Source organism: Talpa europaea, assembly GCF_964194135.1.
Source record: "Talpa europaea genome assembly, chromosome: 16".
Classification (NCBI taxonomy): Eukaryota; Metazoa; Chordata; class Mammalia; order Eulipotyphla; family Talpidae; genus Talpa; species Talpa europaea.
The window spans coordinates 45,968,599-45,987,562 of NC_140084.1; the positions used below are offsets into that span (position 1 = coordinate 45,968,599).

Below are 18,964 nucleotides of genomic sequence, written 5' to 3' on the forward strand. Positions count from 1 at the left end.
ACCCCCAGATGAAGGTGAGACAGGCATGCCCACCACCTGCCAGCTGGCTCAGGGAAGATGGCTGGGCGCTGGGCTGGGGCAGCCATCAGACGCACCCCATTCTCTGGCTCCAGGAGGCTAGTGGTCACGTTTGGCTCATTTGCTCTTCACGGGCCCCCTCCCGGGAGGAGGGGGGGAAGCACCAGGGGCCTGTGGCCAGGCCCAAAGTGAAGGAGCACCCAGAGGGAGACCCCCCGGGTGTCACCTGCAGCTGGAACGGCCAGCCAGCACCAGCAGCCTTTCCTGAGATGGTGGTGGGCGGCAGAGGCAGGCGGCTCAGTCCCCACCCCCTCGGTCACCGCTGCCTTCAGACGCCAAGTCCAAGGCTGAGTCCGTCAGCCCTCTCTCCCCTGGCTTTTCGGCCAGGGACCCAGGAGTCCACATCTCTGTCCGTGCCCCCAGGCTAGGCCAGGGCTGGGTCTGGAGTGGCTGCACTGGCCCGCCCCTGGGACGGGCAGGGCTGGTCGTCCAGTATGCTACATGGTGCAGAAAATGCCCCCCGCGCTGGCCAGGGCGTCAGGAGGTGGAAGGGTCCTGCCCCCCAAGTCCCCAACGTCCACTGGGTGGGTGCAGGCACCTAATTGGGTTCCATCTCAGGGACTCCGTGGCCCCTGGGTAAGGGCAGGAGTCCCATGATGAGATTGTACAGGACCCTCCAGGGTGAGGGGCGGTGTCGCTGCTGCTCCTCTTGTCTCTGGGGAAAGAGAGAGAGAGGAGGGAGTTAGAGTGGGTTTGTGGCCCAGGTGTACAGTCCTGAGGGCCAGCTACAGCTACACCCTCTGCCAGCCCTGTGGTTAGGTACCACTAATGGGAATTGGGTCGGAATCCCAGTTCCTCCACCATGCTGGGCCAGTGACCTCACTTCTCTGGAGGTCAGCATCCTCCTCAGGAACCGGAAGATAGGATGAGAAGGTGTGGACAGACAGGGCCCGGGTACAGAAAGATGCTCAGCGCATGAGCTACGTTCTCCTCTCCCTGCTTTCTCGAACAGTCAACCGAAGTCACAGGGCAAATGACTCGGGCTGGTCGTCCTTCCTATCCTCCTCTAAAAGGCAGTTGAAGGGGAGAGAAGAGAGCAGGGAGTCCAGTCTTAGCCATTCTGGAACAATCTGTGGAAGGGGAACTTGGAAGTTCACCCTCTACGTGTTGGCTTTAGGGAAGTATGTCCCAGCCAAGGCAGGTTCAGTGTGACCTCAGTGAAATCCTGCCCTCTCCTAGAGGCAGAAGGAAAGCTAAGGGAGGCCTCTTGGACCTCTCTGCTCCAAAATACTGGGAAAAGTGGGAAGGAAGAAAGCTAGATACCATTAAAGTCCTCCTACCAGTAAAAATTAAAGGCAACACTAAAAAAATTGTGAATAGCGATTGCCCTCTGCTGCCTCTATGCTGAGGGCAAGGGCTGGCCCTGTGCTAATAAGCAGGGTCTGCCTAATCTTGTCCCCATAAAATGGGAAAGAAGAAATTCAGAGACCAAGGAAGTCTGATAAACGATTCCCCCAGTGATCCCAAATGTGGGGGGCTCCTTATTACTCCCCATCAGCTCTTACAGCCAGGAGATGTGGGCACAGCAGACTAGCCTAAATTCAAAAGGCGGCCACCACCACCAATGCAGTGGGGGACGGCTGGGCCCAGCCACCGTGGTGAGCAAGCTAGCAACTTCCTAGGAAGGCTCAGGGATGGATTCTGGAGACACACAGGCTGGGCACCTGCACATGTGCATCCTTTGGAAGCAGAAAAAGTCAGTCTATAAAACTGAAGACATTAAAAAAAATAAAAACTTCACTCTCCAGGGAAAGGGCCCAGGGATGCTATGTTGATCATGGTGGGTGGAGTGAAAATAAAGCTCCTTTCTCCACGTGGATAAATCTCAAGCCTGATACCGAGAGGGGGGAATCTGGAGAGGAACACACTACATGTCACTGAGAAGCTACATATGCCCGCGAGCCCAAGGATCGTTTAGGGCCTGGCAAATGCACAGTAAACTAATCTACACCCGCAGAGGAACGGACAGGCCAGCGTGAGGTTTCCTTGGGAAGAGGGCAAAAGCGAAGGGGCAGGGAGGGAAGCAAGGGGCTTCACAACTTCCGGTTTTTGTTTTTCTTTTGAAAAAGCCAGCAACGCGGTGTAATGTGCAGATTGGACAGCGCCGGGTGGTCGGTGCCCGCATTTTGCGATGCTCTAGTCTCCGCTGTAGGCTTCAAGTATTTTGTTTCCACCAGCGGGCGAGCGGCGGGGCGCGGGGCGGGGCCTGGCGCGGGGCGGGGCTCCCGGCCCCGCCCCTCCGGCCCCGCCCCTCCCGGCCCCGCCCGGGAAGCCGTGTGGCGCGCGGCGGCCGCGCGGGCGGCTGGGAGGGGCGGGCGCGGCCGCGCCGCCGCTGCTGACTCACCGGCTATAAATAGCCGGGGATATATGAGCCGCTCCGCCGAGCACCGCCCTCAGTCCCCGCGGCCGCGGGCCGGGCGCGCCGCTGCCTTCCCCGCCGCCCTGGAGCTCGGCCGGCCCGCGCCAGCACCGCTGCGGGCCCTTCGGCGGCTCCGCGGGCACGCCGTCCCCCACCTGCCTGTCCCCAGCGCGACCCCGCCGCGCAGGACAGCAGCTGCCGCACATCTGGCGGGGCCGCCCGCAGCCCCCCCCCACCCCGGCGGGAAGTCCCACCTGCCGTCTACTCCCCCAGCACTCACCCGCCGCTCGTACAGCGCGTTGAGGTCGTCCGCCATCCGCCGCAGCTGGGCCCCGATCTCTCGGGCCCACTGCTCCTCCTCCCCCCGGACTCCCGGGGCGGCTTGGGTCGGGCCGCCCGCCAGGGCCCCTGGGGCGCTGGGCACCGGCGACTCCAGGTGCTGCTCGGCGAGCGACAGTGAGGGCTGAGGACCTGAGAAAAGCCAGGGGCGTGGTCAGCACCCCAGCCCTGCAGACCCAGAGGTGTCCCCGAGGAACCACTAGCCTAGCCCTGCTTCTCCCCTTTCCAGGCGCCTGATTTCTCTTCTCTGCCCCCTCCCCTCATTTCCAAGGATTGTTTTCCCCTCTTAGAGCCAGATTTTTCAGCTCCTGCCGCCCCAGGCACTAGAAAATGAAAAGTGGTCCTGGGGAGCCTCTCTGGGCTCATGTATCTAGCCACTCCAGTCCCCACTTAGTCTAGAGGTCCTTCCTCTTTATCTGACTTGTGTCCCTCTATGCAAAAACCGGGCCAAAGTTTGCCTGCTCCATTTGACAGATGCAGATAGTGAGGCCCATACTAAGTAATGTCCAAGGTCACATAGGGATACAGCAACGGACTACACTAGAGTCACAAGCCTCAGGTCTCCTCAGGTCTCGTGTCCAACCACAGTGAAGCCACACCTCCGGATGTGGCAGGGGCCTGGAGACAAGAAGGCCAGACTGGCTGCCTCTGAGCCCTTGCCTGGGGGGGCTGGGATGCCTGAGATGCCCGGTTAGCCCCCACCCCCTCCTGAGCGCCTGAACTCTCTGCAGCTCTCCCATCATACCAGGTCCTGGCTGGAGGGTGCCCTAAGGTCTACAATCAGGGCCTCAGTTTCCACACCTGTGACTCTGGTCTTGAGATGGGGTCCCCTCTTCCCAGGCTGCAAGGAAACTGAGCCAGGGAAGTTTTCTCTCTCCCCACCTCCTGGGCTGCAGGGACAGGATGGGGGCGGGGTGGAGAGGGAAGCCAGGACTATCCTTCCCAATCCACCAAAGGGCTAGCCAGGCACCACAGGGTTAACAGTCCATCGGGCAGGGGACCTTTAACCCTTCCCTCCCCAAGACTCACCCCCCCACACACTTTCCCAACACAAAGGCCCCTCCCCCCTCCTTCCCCCTCCTAGGACTGCAAAGTGGGCGGCTCAGGCCTAAGAGATGCAGATAAAGGCAAAAGGCCACCCCCATCTCTCCCCCAAAGTCCCTAGGTGACTGTGCGCCTGCTCTGCCCACTTCTTCTCTGACTGCAATCTTCAGGGGGCTCCAGGGGACCCAGACTGGGTATGGAGGGGGGTTGTCTGGGAAACAGCTGTTGCTCCAGGCCCGGAAAAGGCTGTGGGCTGCAGCTGGGGGACTGCAGTCAGATTCCAGGAGGGACTTCCCACTCGGCCTCCCCCCACCCCCAGCCTCCCACTCCGTCTTCCTGCCTCTTGCAACACAAAGACCACACTGGCCACACCCTCCCAGTGGCCCGGCCCGGCCGGCCATTTCCCCCCCACACACACCACACACACACACACACACACACTCATATTCTCTCTCTCTCTCTCTCTCTCTCTCTCTCCCCCCCCCCCTGGCTCCCACTTCTCCAGCTCCTCTGGGTCGGGGCATCCATGATCCCTGGTTCCTAGTGGCACTCACCGTTGGGGCGCGGGCCTCGGGGCCGGCTGCGGGGACCCCCAGGCCAGCGGGGGCCCCCCAGGGTGGCGGTGACAGCGGGTGGGGCAGTGGGGGCACAGAGGTAGGCGGCTGGCAGCAGGGCTGGGGCAGCGGGGGCTGCCGGGAGGCCAGGCTCACAGAGGCCACAGGACACGGCCGAGGGCACAAGGCGGCTGAGAGGGAAGGGTCGTGGACTATCGCGGGCCAAGCCCTCTACGGGCTCCGGGGAGCTGCCCTCCTGGCGTGCTCGGGCCATGGTGCTCCCTGAGGCCTGCAAGACAGGGGAGAGGGCTGCGGTCAGCCAAGTGCCCCAATACACAACCCTCCCCGGGTCCCCATGCTTGCACCCAGCCATGAGCACACATGGGGGGGAGGGAGCCCAGGATGGCGCCCACAATACACCCAGATGGCCCCATAAGACACACACCCAACCAGGGGCTGGCCCTTGGGTCAGCCTTCCCTGAACATGGTGATGGGCACAAGGAGGACAGGGAAGCCACCAGAGTTCTCACAGCAAGTACAGGGCTCCACGGGACCCAGGTGGAGGGGTGTGCCTGCTGTGTGTGGGTATGACAGCCTCCATCACAAACCAGACTTGACGGACTCACACAGGGCAGGGGCTGGTGGGGTTAACTTCGAAAACAGTGAGAGACGGCAGCCAGGCACACTGACCACCGCACAACTCACACAGCACCCAGATGGAGAAGACTGGGGAAGGGGTGTGAAGGGGACACAATACACACTCATAAGGGACTCATACAGGACTGGCCAACCCATCACTCATTTGCACACAAACACTGAGCTGGGTCCCGTCTTGGACACTGCCACTCAGTTCACAGGACACACACACACACTTTGACCAAAACATGGACATACACATACACACAGCCCATCAAAGGAGCTCAACACACAACATATACTGGCTGACAACCTACCCCCTCCAATCCCGCACACACACACCATGTCAGAATCTCACACCCTGACCCACAAATGATGTAGTCCCCCCATACACACACACAGGACAGCCATTAAAAGCACAAACACACAAAATGGGCACTGCCACACTTCTCAGACACGTGCCCCTCCCCCCCACATACACACCCCCACGAGATGAGATCCACACACTTTTCAACACAAATCCAGCCATCTGTGGACATCCACCCACCCATGCAACCGGAACACACCTACTTGTCACCAACTCTCAGACCCAGGACATGGATATCACGCACGCAGGGACCCATGTCATCAGACCCAGATGCATCAGCACCCATGGCAGCAGTGACACAGACACAGCAGCAGACAGCACCCAACCTCCCCCACCCCAAAACACCATCACCAACTGTCAGTCCCAGAGCGCACACGCACACACCCTGCACCGCTAACTAATCCCACACAGCCCCGGCAGCACGCACACCTAAAGCACCCACAGAAAACACTGGTCTCACGTGACTGACATAAACACTACACACACGCAGCCCACATGACACACATGAGCCAGCCGATGACAGAGACGAGCCCCTCAGACCTAACACACACACACACACACACACACACACACAGAGGCTCAGACACAGCCGCATGCAGGAGGCTGCCAGCAACATCCACCGAATGCACTGCACAGACCCCGCGGAGCCCGGTCCTCCATTCCCAGACAGCGAAGCCAGACACACAAGCCAAACACAGACTGAGCCAGCCCCTTACCACACACACACACACACACACACACACACACATGCTGAACTCACACAGACACCTGGACAGAAAACAAATCCGGGCATCCAAGCAGGCACACCAACACAAACGCTTCCTGAGACACATGCCCTGGAGATAAACACAGACAGTCGCAGCCAGTCTACACTGGCAACACACACGGGATTACACTCAGACCGCACATCGGGCAACACACGCAGATAAACACACAAACACAGCTCACTCAAGCAACACACAAGCCCACTACAACCACACACTCCTTCAGGCAGGCAAAACAGACCCAATGGATCACCCCCCAAACAGCACACACGGACAACTCTCACAGAGAACCTGCGCGTGCGCACACAAACAACTACACACACACACACACACACACACAGGTACACCACACATAAACAGCACCCACCCCTCAGGCTTGGCATCCCCAACCAGAGCCCCACACAAACACAAGGGGGGACTCACGAACACACCCCGACGGGCCACAGCCCCAACATTCCCCTGGACTGGCACCACCTCTCCCTGCAGACCCCAGCACAAACTCGGAGGCAGACACACGCACACACCCAGGCGAGACACCTGCAGATCCACCACCCCGCACACGCGCGCTCCCACGGCGGGCCCAGACGCCCCCCTCCGCTGTCACAGCCCCCCCTACCCCGCCGCCGCCACGTGCGTCCGCCCCGCCCGCCAGGCGAGCGCGGGGCCAATAACCGGCTGTTGCTGGGGCGCAGCCCCCGCCCGCAGGAGCCGCAGACTCCACGGCCCGCGAGCCGCCCCCTGTCGCCGCCCCCAGCGGGCGCGCGCCCGGGGTGTGGCCGCCCCTCCACGCCGTGACCCCCCCCCGCCCCTCCCGGACTGCCCCGGCCAGGGCAGCCTGGGTCGCCTCTCTTCCCCGGGGCCGCACTGGCCGCCAGGGGGCGCTGCTGAGTCCTCACCCCATTGTTTGTAAACAAACCCGCCAGACCGCTGAGGCACCTGCGCTCCCGGACCCCGCGATGGCCGCCTTAGTGCCCCCCCAGTCCAGCAACCCCAATCCAAAGCCCCTCAAGGGGGTGAAGGGACAGAGGAAGGGAGGCCCTGATTGGGAGGCAGCGCGCCTCCACAGTTCTCCGAGAGCACTCCCGCCACCTCCTCCAGGGAGCCCACCCGGCCTGGCCAATCACCGCGGGCGGGAATTGGGGGTGCGCACACTCACCCCGGGGGCATGAACACGCCAGAGGGGGCGGTGAAGGGGGCGGGCGGCTTCCTTCAGGAGGGCGCGCCCGCCGAGCGCCGCTCGCTGCGGCGTCTGCTGTTGTGGCTGCTGCTGCTGCTGCTGCTGCTGCTCTAACTGCAGTGGCGGCTGCTGTGGCGGCGGCGGTTGCTGCTGCTGCTGCTGCTCGGGCCGCAGGCGCGTCCGCCTCTTGGCCGCCGCTGCTGATTTTGGTACCGCCGCCGCCAGGCGCCCGCTTGCATGTGGCTCGCGCAGCGTCTCAGGCCGCCCCGCGGATCCCGGCCGCTTGGCGGCCGCCCCGCCCCGCCCCCGCCCGGCGGGTCCCACGCCCCGCCCCCGCGTGACGCCGCCGCCCCGCCCGCCGCGGACAAGTCAGGACTTGCAGGCGCGCGCCGCGCCCCCTACCTCCGCGCGGGGGGTTTCCCTGCAGCCCGGGCGGGGCGGGGCCTGGCCCCCGGCGCGGAGCACCAGGCGCGCAGGGGGCCGTCCGGAGCGCGGGACAGCCGGACACGCTCCGTGACACACTGACACACTGACTGGGGCCCGCGCGCACACCCCGGGATCGGAGTGCGGACTGACCGAGTGGCGCTCCCGGGGACACAGAGTCACGTGCTGACAGGGCCACGGGGACCAGGCGACACACTGACACAAGGACACAGTGGCCAGATGCACACCCTGGACAGGGGCGTGGACACGTCAACTCACACACTGATGGGACATGCACACCCCCCCATACGCCCCCAAACCTCGATACAAGCACAGAACTTGCTCACTGGGTCACCGGACACACAGACTGACTGACACAATGACACACACACACACATACACACGAGCGCACACACCCCTACACTGATGAGTACACGTGGACCCACAAGCCCAATAAGTATTTCTTTCCATCCACACCACACACCCAGTGACAGGCACCCCCAGAGAGAGGCTGAAGGCATCTCACAAAATACAAACTTCCTGATAGCAGACACACACACACTCACACTCACACGTCACAGGGACATCTGGACACGCTGCTTTGTCTAGATGCACTCCCAGAGGCACACAAACACACCCGGGCCAACTCACAGCCGGCGCCTTCAAAAAGTCCAAAATTGACTTCACAGACAAGGATCACATCAGATAAAAGAGAAACTGACCCCTACACACAGCCACGAAGTCACACCTGTGACAAGTTCTGGTGGTTAGCTGGCTCCCTGTCTGGACACACTCCGGAGCATCCACAACTGACCACAGGCGCCACCAATCTGGTGGGGGACTTGGAGCGAGAAGGAACCCCCAGCACCTGGCACGGACATGCCCGGGCAGCCCCTGCACACAAGCTCACCCTGGCTTCTTGCTTTCAGTTCCCTTCCTCTTCTCAGGGTCCCAATGTCCCTCCCTCCTCCTCACTGACAGGGTGACCCTGGGGTCCTTCCTTCCCTCAGGCGCCTGGGGCTGTGTCCCTTCACCTTCCCTCTCCGCTGTCACACGCCACACCTGACCCTGTCACCTGAGTGCCTGACCCTGAGTGCTGGGAAAGTAGTCTGGACAGAACCAAGGGGAGATTCTCAAACTCTGCTCCCTACTTTAAATACTGATGACTAATACAACCTCCTTCCTTCCTTCCTTTCATTCATTCATTCCTTGATTCATTCATTCCCAGTCCTTCCAGGGTTTTCGAGCTGTGGTTCATGAGCAAACCATTGGATTTGAAATCACTTTCATGGGTCTTACTGTTTTTATTCAACTTTATTGAGATATATTTACACTTTATACAGTCCACTCTGAGACCTCCCTGGTGGCACAGGGGTTAAAGTCTCAGCACTATCAAGCTATCACCAGCCACTGCAGCATGAGCTCAATTCCTGGCAAGGGAGCTGACCCACATGGCGTAGCAGACCTCTCCTGTCTCCCTGCTGCGCTTCTCAGCAGTGTATTTCAGTCAGTCTGCCTGTTCTACTCCCTGCTCTGTCTCTGGTGGAATCCTCTCACCCGCCACACCTCTGGCCTAGACCCTAGGTTTTGTATGCATAAATAAATAAAAATAAATCTAAAAAACAATACAGTCCACTCATTTTAGTTGTAGAGTTTTGTAGACAACTGTAGGCAATCTGGGACACCACCATAGTGGAGATTTGGCACACTTCTATCACCCGAATTTCTTCCCACAGATTTCTTTATTGTCTATTTCCACTACTTGCAACTTGAGTGGCTCTTGACCAGACTTAAAAAAGAGAGAGTGCATCATTTTATTCATTTATTTTTAAAGATTTATTATATTTATTTTTGCACACAAGAGCTGGGATGTAGGTGAGAATTGTGGGGGTGGGGTGAGTGGACTCACCAAAGACAGCGTGGAGAACAGAACAGGCAGATGTAGTGAAATACACTGCTGAGGGGAGCAGCAGGGAGACAGGAGAGGTCTGCTGCACCATGTGGGTCAGCACCCTGGCCAGGGATCAAACTTGTGCTGCAGTGGCTGCCCATAGCTTCATAGTGCTGAGACTTAACCCCTTGAGCCACCAGGGAGGCCTGAGAGCATCATTTTCAGAAATTCATGAAGTCCATGGGAAGTGCTATTTTGTGAAAATTTTGTTTATATATTGTGAATATATGCCAAGTCACAAAGAGTGTATTTTGTATCAAATCATCTAGTATGGTATTACGTGTTGATTATACCTCCGTTTTGAAAATGTATATTTCTGATTGTCAACTGAATGTAAAGATGTTTGCAAAATGCTTTTTTTCCTAATTTTATTTATATTTTATTATTATTATTTTAATTTTATATATTTTTACATCATTTTTCATTTTTGCACAATATATGCATTTTCATCTTGGTTATAGTCCCCATACAATTCCCACCCCCCCCCGCCCCCTTTCTTTGAGAGAAATGCTGTTTTACACATTTATTAAAGGTGATTGTGCATGGAAACCATTGAGTGCCAAGTCTGGGATATAGTATGTGCCTAATAAATGTTAGCTGTTATAACTAGGATAACCCATTATTGTCAGTGTTTGCTCTATGTTGACAGTGATGAAGTTGGAGAAGAGATCATGGTCTAGCCTGTGCCCCTTAAATCACGGATCAGGGACCTCAAGTTACCCCATGTAGGATTGTACACCAGAGGCCAGCTGTGCTGGAATGTTCTGAGAAGACAATGAGTGCAAAGGTCAGCAGGAATTTGGCTTCCTGCGTAGTGGTGGGGGAGGGTTAATAGTCTACCAGGTCCTAAACATTGTCACCAGTCAAGATCCTTCCCTCTGCCTAGTTGAGATCTATCATCCCAGATTAGGAGTCTCAAACTCAAGAGCCATTATTAAATATATCAGAGAAATTAATCCACTGAGAGACAACAGGGAGAGGTGTGGACTGTGGCTAATGGAAAGTTTGTTTCTTCTAGAGGCAAATCAAAATTAAAAACTGTGGGAAAAGAAAAAGAAAGTTTGTGCCTTTTTGAGACCTATCCTGGTGGCATAAGGAGAAAGTCCTATCTCCATCTTCCAAATTACATCCTTCCTCACCCTCCCACCCCCAATAAGTTTAATCAAGGGATGCCCTCCCCTAAGTTCCTGGAACAGCATTGTGGGCATCCCTCCAATCCTGCCTCTGGCCCCTGCTTCCTGGAGGGGGAAGGGACTCTGAAACTTTGTAGGGTCAAGATACCTCTGATAGAGGGTGAGAAGCAGAGGTCAACAGAGATGCAGAAAAACTGGGAGACTCATATCAGGGAAGTGGAAGGGGTCTGAGAGAGACTGAGGGAGAGACCAGACAGAGAGCAAATGAGAGGAGTTGGTGGGGTGATTGAGAGGAGGGGTCAGGCTTGGTTTAGAGGAGGTGATTCTGAATCTCTGCTCTTTTGGGGGCCAGATCATCCCTTGTTTTGGGGAGGGGCTGTCTTGTACTTTGTGGGATGATTGGCAGCACCTTGGATCTCTACCCATTAGATACGGTAGCATCCCCTCCTATTGTGACAACCCAAAATCATCTCCAAACATTGCCACATGCTCTCTGGGGGAGGCAAAATACTCCCTCCCCCTTTTGAGAACCACTGGCTAAGTGAAATCAGGGCCCCCTACGGCAGTGGCTGATCCTCCCAAAGTCTGCATGCCCCCCCCCCCCCCAGAGAGCATGGACTATGGGTCTAGATGGCCTGAGATAGAACCCCTAGCTTGACCACCTGGCTGTGTGTCCTTGGGCACTTGTCTCAGTTTTCTCTTCTGTGAGTCGGGACAGTAAAGGTCGCTGTTTCATAAGAATTGGCAGTGAGGTCCATAAAACCAAAGCATGGGGCCTAAGAGGTGACTAACTCATACCCCCCGCCCCCCATCACTAACTCAGAATCCAAACAAGGACATCCAGTTAAGACTTTCAGGTGGAGGCAGAAGTCTCAAACCCCAGCCCTGGGTCCATGCACTAAAATGTTTTGTTTGATCTGCAGTTTCTCATTTTGAATGTGAAAGTCTCTCAAATGGACATTGGCAGTGAAATGATAAAGCAGCCAGACCCGGGAAAGGGGCGTGTGTGTGTGTGTGTGTGTGTGTGTGTGTGTGTGTGAGAGAGAGAGAGAGAGAGAGAGAGAGAGAGAGAGAGAAAGGATGACCTTGCCCAAGTGGCTTCCTCTCTCTGTGCCTCAGTTTCCTCATTGGTGCAAAGGACCGAGTATATGGGGAGTCAACATAATGAGTGAACACTGATAACGCGCTTAGGACAGTGCCCGGCTGATGGAGGCTCCGCGTGAAGTGCTGGGGAGAGAAAAGAAACGTCCCGGCTACTTTCCTGCAGACCCACACCTTCCCTATAGCCTTCTGCCATTCTGGGGAAGTCGATTTCTCAGCTCGCAGGCAGGGAGTTGGGAAGGACTTAACTTTTCACTGCAGGGCCTGAGTCCTGGATTTCCGCGGTGGGGAAGGGGCCTCCTGTGTCCCCTCGGTGCAGCGGGCCTTTCAGCCCCGGCGGCTGGACCGGAGCCGGGTGGGGGCTGGGCGGGGGCGCCGGCGTCCGCAGGGTCCGAGCGGCCGGCGCGTGTGAAGGTTAGGCTCCCCGGCGGGGCGGGGGCCGCGCGCTGTTGCTGGGGTCTGCGGGGCCTGCCTGCGCCCACGCCCCCCCTCCTTCCCGGCCAGCCAGTGAGCGGTACCCGCCGCCGTTGCCAGGGGAAACTCGCCGCCCCGTTACCCAGCAACAAGCCTGGCCCAACCAGGCGCGAGGACCCCCCAGGCCCCGCCCGCCGCTGCCCACCGCGTGCCCAATGCCAGGCGGGCAGAGCCGGCCCGGCTCCCGGAGACGGCGAGCGCGCTCATTGGTCGCCGCCGCGCCTGCCCGCCCGCCCGGATCTGGGGGAGCCCTCGGCGCGGGGGGCGGGGAGCCGGGCCCCGGGGAGCTGCCGGGCGCGCGGCCGGCGAGCGTGCGGCCAGCTGGGGTGAGGCCGGGGCTGGGCAACGACCTTCCCCTCCTCTCCGCCCCGCTTGGTACTCGGGCAAGGATGGGCACTTGGGGATGGGCTGGAAACCCGGGCGGCTCATCCCGTCCCTTCCCCCAGGACGGAACGCTGCAGTTGGCCTGATGAAAACAGGGACCAAGCGTTCCCCTCCCAGAAAGAGACCTGGACGACCTGACCACATGAAGACGGGCTGGCTGGCCACTCCTCGATTCCGGCATAGTGGTTTCTAAGCAGGATCCACTCCCCCCGACCAAGGGTCCGCGTCCTCATTCCAAAAAATAGGGGTGTCCCTGCCCCTCCCCAAAAGACCTAGGCATGCCCAGTTCTGTGACTGCAGTATACAAGCTCCCTCCCCCAGGGGGCTTCAGTTTCCCAACTTCAGGAAACAAGGGTTGAGGGTGCCCCCAGATCCTGGAAAGTTAGGAAACAGGAACAAGGTTCTTTGGGCGCCCAGGCCTGGAGATGCCTCAGCGCCCCTGGGTTACGCTCACTCGCCCCAGCGAGACTGGAAGGCCCTGCCCTCAACAGTCATCATCGACCTGCAAATGTTCAGTTTATCCAGAGGGTCACTACCTACCTGGCCCGGGGGTGCAGCACTGCCAGGTTCCCTCCCCTCCCAGTCCTTTTCCCCAGGGTCCAGCTGGGTATCTGCCAGGACCCAGGCATCTGATGCCACGCCAGGGCCCCCGGGTCTCACAGTGCCAAGGATCCTGGAGTCTCTCTCCAGTCTCTCAGACACCCTCCCCAAGACACCTGGCAAGCGGCCCCAGCCCCTCAGAGTGATGCAGGGGTTCTGGAGTCCCTTGGATGCCCTGCCCCCCGCGTCTGGAAGACCAGCCTCCCAGAGCCTTCAGTTGGCCACCAGAGATCCAGGGCTGTGGGGTCCCAGAATCAGGGGTTCTTGTGTAAGCTCCCAGGCCACGCCAGAGAGGCTCAGATTCCTCAGTCCCCTCCCCGCTGGGAGACCAAGGCAGCTGAGCCCCCAGATCCGGACCCCTGCGAGCCCAGGTGCGGCCCACCCCTACCCTGGTACCTGGGGGGGGGGGGGCGGAGTCGAGGATTACTCAGCCTCCAGAATGAGGCGATGACATCATCCTGGGGGGGGTTGACTAATGGCCGCGGTGGGGGGGTGGGGAAGTTTACCCGGTAACAGCCGCTGCCGCGCGGCCCCGCCCCTGGGTAGTACCGGGAGGGGGAGAGGCATAAGCACACACACACACATACACAAACACAAACACACACACACAAACCCATTCAGCATCTCTTCCCAGCATCCCACATGGCACCTCTTTCTGGGTTAAGGACAGGGATGGGTGTGTGTTTGCTGTGTGTGTGTGTGCTTGTGCTGTGTGTCCAGGGGTCAGCATGTAAGGGTGGTAGTTGTGTTAAAGTGCACTGTGTGTGGTGGTGTCAATGTGCTGTTGTGAGTGTGGGTGTCAGTGTGATGGGGTTGTGGCACCAAGCCACACTATCAGAGATTCCATGTGACTGTGTATTGGGCTGTCTGTTGTGTGATGTTGTGGCCGAGTGAGTGTGATAGCATATCTATGTTGTTTGTGACCATGTGCTGTTGGGGGCAGGGGATGGTGTGTATCTGTGTGATTGTGTTTGTGTGACACTGGGATCGCATGTGTCAGAATGTTGTGTGTTAGCAGGTGGGTTTGTGAACACACTCTCATTGTCCTGTTACAATAGTGTTGTGGGTATCAGTGTCATGCTGTGTGCCCATGTGGTTGTGTCTGTGGTTGTGTGTCTGGGCTGTGGTGGTTGTATCCCTGGGCTTGCATATGCCCTTGTGTGTCATTGTAATTGGGTGTTGCTGTTGTCAGTGTGCTTTTGTGTATACATGGAGCTGTATGTATACGAATGAGATTTTGTGCGTGCAATGGTGTGTGTCACTGGGATGTGTCCTTGTTGTGGTGTGCCACTGTGATAGTGTGTCAGGACCCATCAGCTGTGGGTAATGTAGGTGTCACTGTGACTGTGGGTGTCACTGACATTGTGTGTCCTAGGGACTAAGCCGTGCACATCGCATGTGGCAGGGCAATGCTGGGCGTCAGTGTGGCCGCGTTTTCGGGTAGTGCCAGGGCTCCCCGTGCAGGCGGTTCGCGCAGGGTTGTGTGTCCCGGGACTGTGTCTGTGTCCCTGAGATCTTGCGTGTCCGCGTGCTCCTGGGCGCCGTGGGTGTTTGTCACTGTGTATTGCACTGGAGGTGTGTGTGTGTGTTGGGGGGGCTGCCGTGCGTCCCTGGGCCCGCGCGTGTGAGCCGCTGTGATTGTGTGTCAGCCTCCTCGCTGGGTGTCGGGGGAAGGTGCGCGCGGCTCTGCGCCTCCTGCCCGAGAACAGCGGCGCTGCGCGCTGATTGGCCGCCGCCTCGCCAGTGAGAAGCTCGCGAATCCTGCGGTAACTTGGTAACTCGGGAACCGACCGCCGCCGCCGCGGGGCTGGGAGCTGGGAGGGCCCCGCCCGCCTCCCGCAGGGCCCGCCCCGGCAGGCCGCCCCGACCCCAGTGCCGCTCTTGGCTCCCCTCTGCCACTGACTCCCGCACCTCGTCTCCACAGCTTTGTCCCCTTAGCCCCAGCTCCTTCACTTCTGCCTCTGTGCCTCAGTTTCCCCCATGTCTCCGCCTCTATCTCCCCCGAACTTGTCTCTCCCTATCTCTGTCCCTGTCTCCATCTCTCCCGTCTGTCTCTTCCCGTCTCTGCCCCTCCATGTGACTTCCCTGGGTTGTCTCTCCTGGTCTCTGTCTCCTCGTCCTCAGTCTCTGTCACCCCATCTTTGTCTCTCCTGCCTCTAGTCTCTGTCTGTCTCCCTACCCCCCCTTCTCCACTGTCATGCTCAGAATGCACTTTGCATTCTGCTGAGACTATCGGGGACCATTTGCTGCTTCATCGCGCCCCTCCCCGCGGGCTCGGGCCTCTGGCAGCAGGCCCCACGCAGGGCAGACTTCAGGAAGGACTTCCCGCCTTGGTTTAGCACCGGAGCTTTATCGCTCTGGCCAGGCGGAGGCCGGACGGCCCTGCGGCTTCCGGAGGCGCCCGGGCTGGATGAGCTCACTGCAAGTTGGCTAGGATTTCATCAGCTTCCTCCGCCGGAGTTGCCCCCGCTGCTCGTCCCGCGCGGGCTGGGCAGGCAAATCCTCCGGGCGCCTGCTGCCCCCGGGCGGCCAAAGGCGGAAGCGCAGGCGCCGCGCAAAAAACCCACCTTGGATATTGACGATGTCACCAGCTCGCGAAGGCTGCAAATAGGAATGCGTGTAAACCTCACAACAACCCCATGAGACACAGACTATTTTAAATCCCATTTAAAACTGGGAAACTGAAGCCAGAGACTTGAAGTCGGCCTCCTAAGGTCGCATAACCGGTGAATGGAGTCCTTCCGGACTTCGTGGAGAGAAACGGAGGCTTTTAACCATCAAGACGGCTGAGGTCATTTATTTTCGTATTCATTCATCCATCCATCCAGGCAACCATCCATCCGTCCATTCAAGCACCAGAGACTTCCCGAAGTCCTCTTCTGTGCCGGGCAATGTTGCTGGCACTGGGTATAGAGTAGTGAACAAAACAAACAGAAATCCCTGCCCTTGGCTGTTGATACTCTGGACAATGGACATAAATAACACTGTACTTAAGTTAAAAGGTGCGAGGGGGGCGCGAGGGTGTTGACAGTAGCCCTGATCACTGGGGCGACCAGGGAAGGTCTTCCTGGGAAAATGATAGCTGAGTAAGAAGGGCAGGTGGAAGATTCTGAGGTCAGAATGGGTGTGTCCAGGAGGAGCTGAATTGCACACAGGAAGGACTGGAAGAGAGTGAGCAAGAGAAAAGGGGTGGGAAGTAAGGCTCGAAAGGGTTTTAGATCCTGGTGAGGACTTCAGTTTTGGTTCTGAATGAGATGGAGCCACAGGAGTGTTCTGAGCAGTAGGGAGCTGTGAACTGACTTAATTCTCACAGGCGTCCTCTGGCGGTCAAATAGGAAGCAGGCTGAGAGTAGAGTGCAGGGTGTTTAGGAAGAGGTGGAGAAAAGATAACTTCCTAAGAGCATAGGGGCAGGCAGGGGGGCAATCCGCAAGTCCTGCCTGGAGGAGATGGCTCAAGACCTAAGAATAAGACTGTAATAACTCAGGGTGGGGGTGCTGATAACTGGACCAGAGTGGGGGCTTTGGGATCTTATTGAAGTTGGAACTGATTGGACGGAAGAGGAATCTAGGGGGCCCCACGTTTTGGCATGAGCGGCTGCAAGAATGAAGGAAGCAGAAACACATCATCATCATCATCCTGGCAGTCTCGCATACCCCATCCTACTGTGTGCCAAGCTCTGTGCCTCTTTCCATATCTAACCCTGTTGAATATGGAAAGGACCATCCCGAGAGAGAGGAGCTGGAGGTGAGAGATGTGGTAGGAATTTGAACTTAAATACAGTACTTGAAAAAATAGATTTACTTCTTTTGAAAGCACAATCTGCATCATTTGCTCAGGAGCTCTTTGTGGATTCGGTGATACCAGCAGACACATGTAGTGTGCCTGGCATTGTTCTCCGCACATATTTGATCCTCATAATTAGCACCATATTACATATGGGGAAACTGAGGCACAGAAAGTGAAAGGTTAGGTGCCTTGCCTCACCATAGCATTGCTAACAATTAATTACAGAAGTGGTCTAGTGGGCTCTGGGTGTCCAAAAGATCTTTCAGAATTTAAATCGTGACTGGAAAGGTGACTTGAGGTAACTCACTTAACATCTCTGGTGTCATACATTGTAAAACGGAGGTTTTAAGAGTCCCATTGGTGGTACAAGGTTAAGTCGCAGCACTGTGAAGCTATCAGCAGCCACTGCAACATGAGTTCGATCCCCGGCCAGGGAGCTGACCCAAATGGTGCAGCAGACCTCTCCTGTCTCGCCCGCTGCTCCCCTCCACAGTGTATTTCAGTAGATCTGCCTGTTCTGCTCCCCACTCTGTCACTGGTGAATCCTCTCACACCCTCACCCCACCTCTGGCATACACCCTAGCTCTTGTATGCATAAAGAAATAAAAATAAATCTTTAAAGTTTTTTTTTTAAATTTATTTATTTATTTATTTATTTATACAGGCACTGGGTACAGTCAGAAGCATGGGAAGGTGAGAGAATTCACCAGAGCCAGAGCGGGGAGCAGAGCAGGCAGAAGGACCAAAGTACACTGCTGAGGGGAGCAGCGGGCGTCAGGAGAGGTCTGCGCGCCATGTGGGACCCTCCTCCGGTGGCCGGGGAACAGCCGGGGATCGAACCGGTGCTGCAGAGGCTGCGGGCAGCTTCGCAACCCAGAGCTCAACCGCTGCGCCACCGGGGAGGCCCATAAAAATAAATCTTAAAAAAATAAAAGGTTATGACAAAACAAATATTCATTCAATCACCAAGAGAGACTTTTAAGCTTTCAGTCTTGTGTTACCTCCTCCAGGCAGGACCCAATGATTGCCTCCCTGCCTGCCATAGGAACTCATTTTGTCTCTACCTCAGTCTGAGCTGCTTGTGTCACAGAATGTGCTGCCTTTTGCCTCCTATCCAAACTGGCTGGGCCTGGGACATTACAGCTGGTAAATGCAGTCATTATTTTTTCTTTCTTCACCTAGAACACCCCCTTATTCACTTGAATTGCCCCAATCTTTCCTCTGATCTCATTTTATGTAATTTATTTTAAAAAAAGATTTATTTATTTATTTATTTATGCACACAAGAACTGGGGTTCAGCCTAGAGGTGCAGGGGGTGAGTGGAAAGAAAAAATAATGACTACATTCACCAGCTGTAATGTCCCAGGCCCAGCCAGGTTGGATAGGAGGCAAAGTGCAGCACATTCTGTGACACAAGCAGAGACAGAGTGGAGAATAGAACAGACTGACTGAAATGCAGTGTTGATGGAAGCTGCGGAGGCGACAGGAGAAGTCTGCTGTGCCACGTGGGTCAGCTCACTGGCCGGGGATTGAACTCGTGCTGCAGTGGCAGCTGATAGCTTCATAGTGCTGCGACTTAACTTAACCCTGTGCCAACAGGGAGGCCCCTCTGGTCTCAGTTTAAATGTCACCTCCTCAGAGAAGCCTTCCTGGACTGTCTGTATCTGTCCCTTCACATGGCCTCATTTGTTTAGCTACTTTTTGGTCTCTCCTTGGAGAAAGTGAGCTGCATCGCAGCAGGGACATGCTTGCAGCACAGCTGTACATTCCAATCCCCATTTCGCAGAGTGGA

The 18,964-nt window shown here is 57.3% G+C and overlaps 1 protein-coding gene across 1 annotated transcript; it reads right to left on the bottom strand.

Annotated features, from left to right (window-relative positions):
* Positions 1-616: 616 nt before the first annotated feature.
* BBC3 (BCL2 binding component 3) lies at positions 617-4,660 on the bottom strand (the record flags this gene model as incomplete). Its single annotated transcript, XM_084257823.1, has 3 exons — positions 4,375-4,660; positions 2,718-2,908; positions 617-733 (listed from the first exon to the last, which is right to left on the bottom strand). The coding sequence occupies exons 1-3, from the start codon at positions 4,646-4,648 to the stop codon at positions 617-619; spliced, it is 582 nt and encodes a 193-aa protein (XP_084113949.1). The 5' UTR covers positions 4,649-4,660.
* Positions 4,661-18,964: the final 14,304 nt, after the last annotated feature.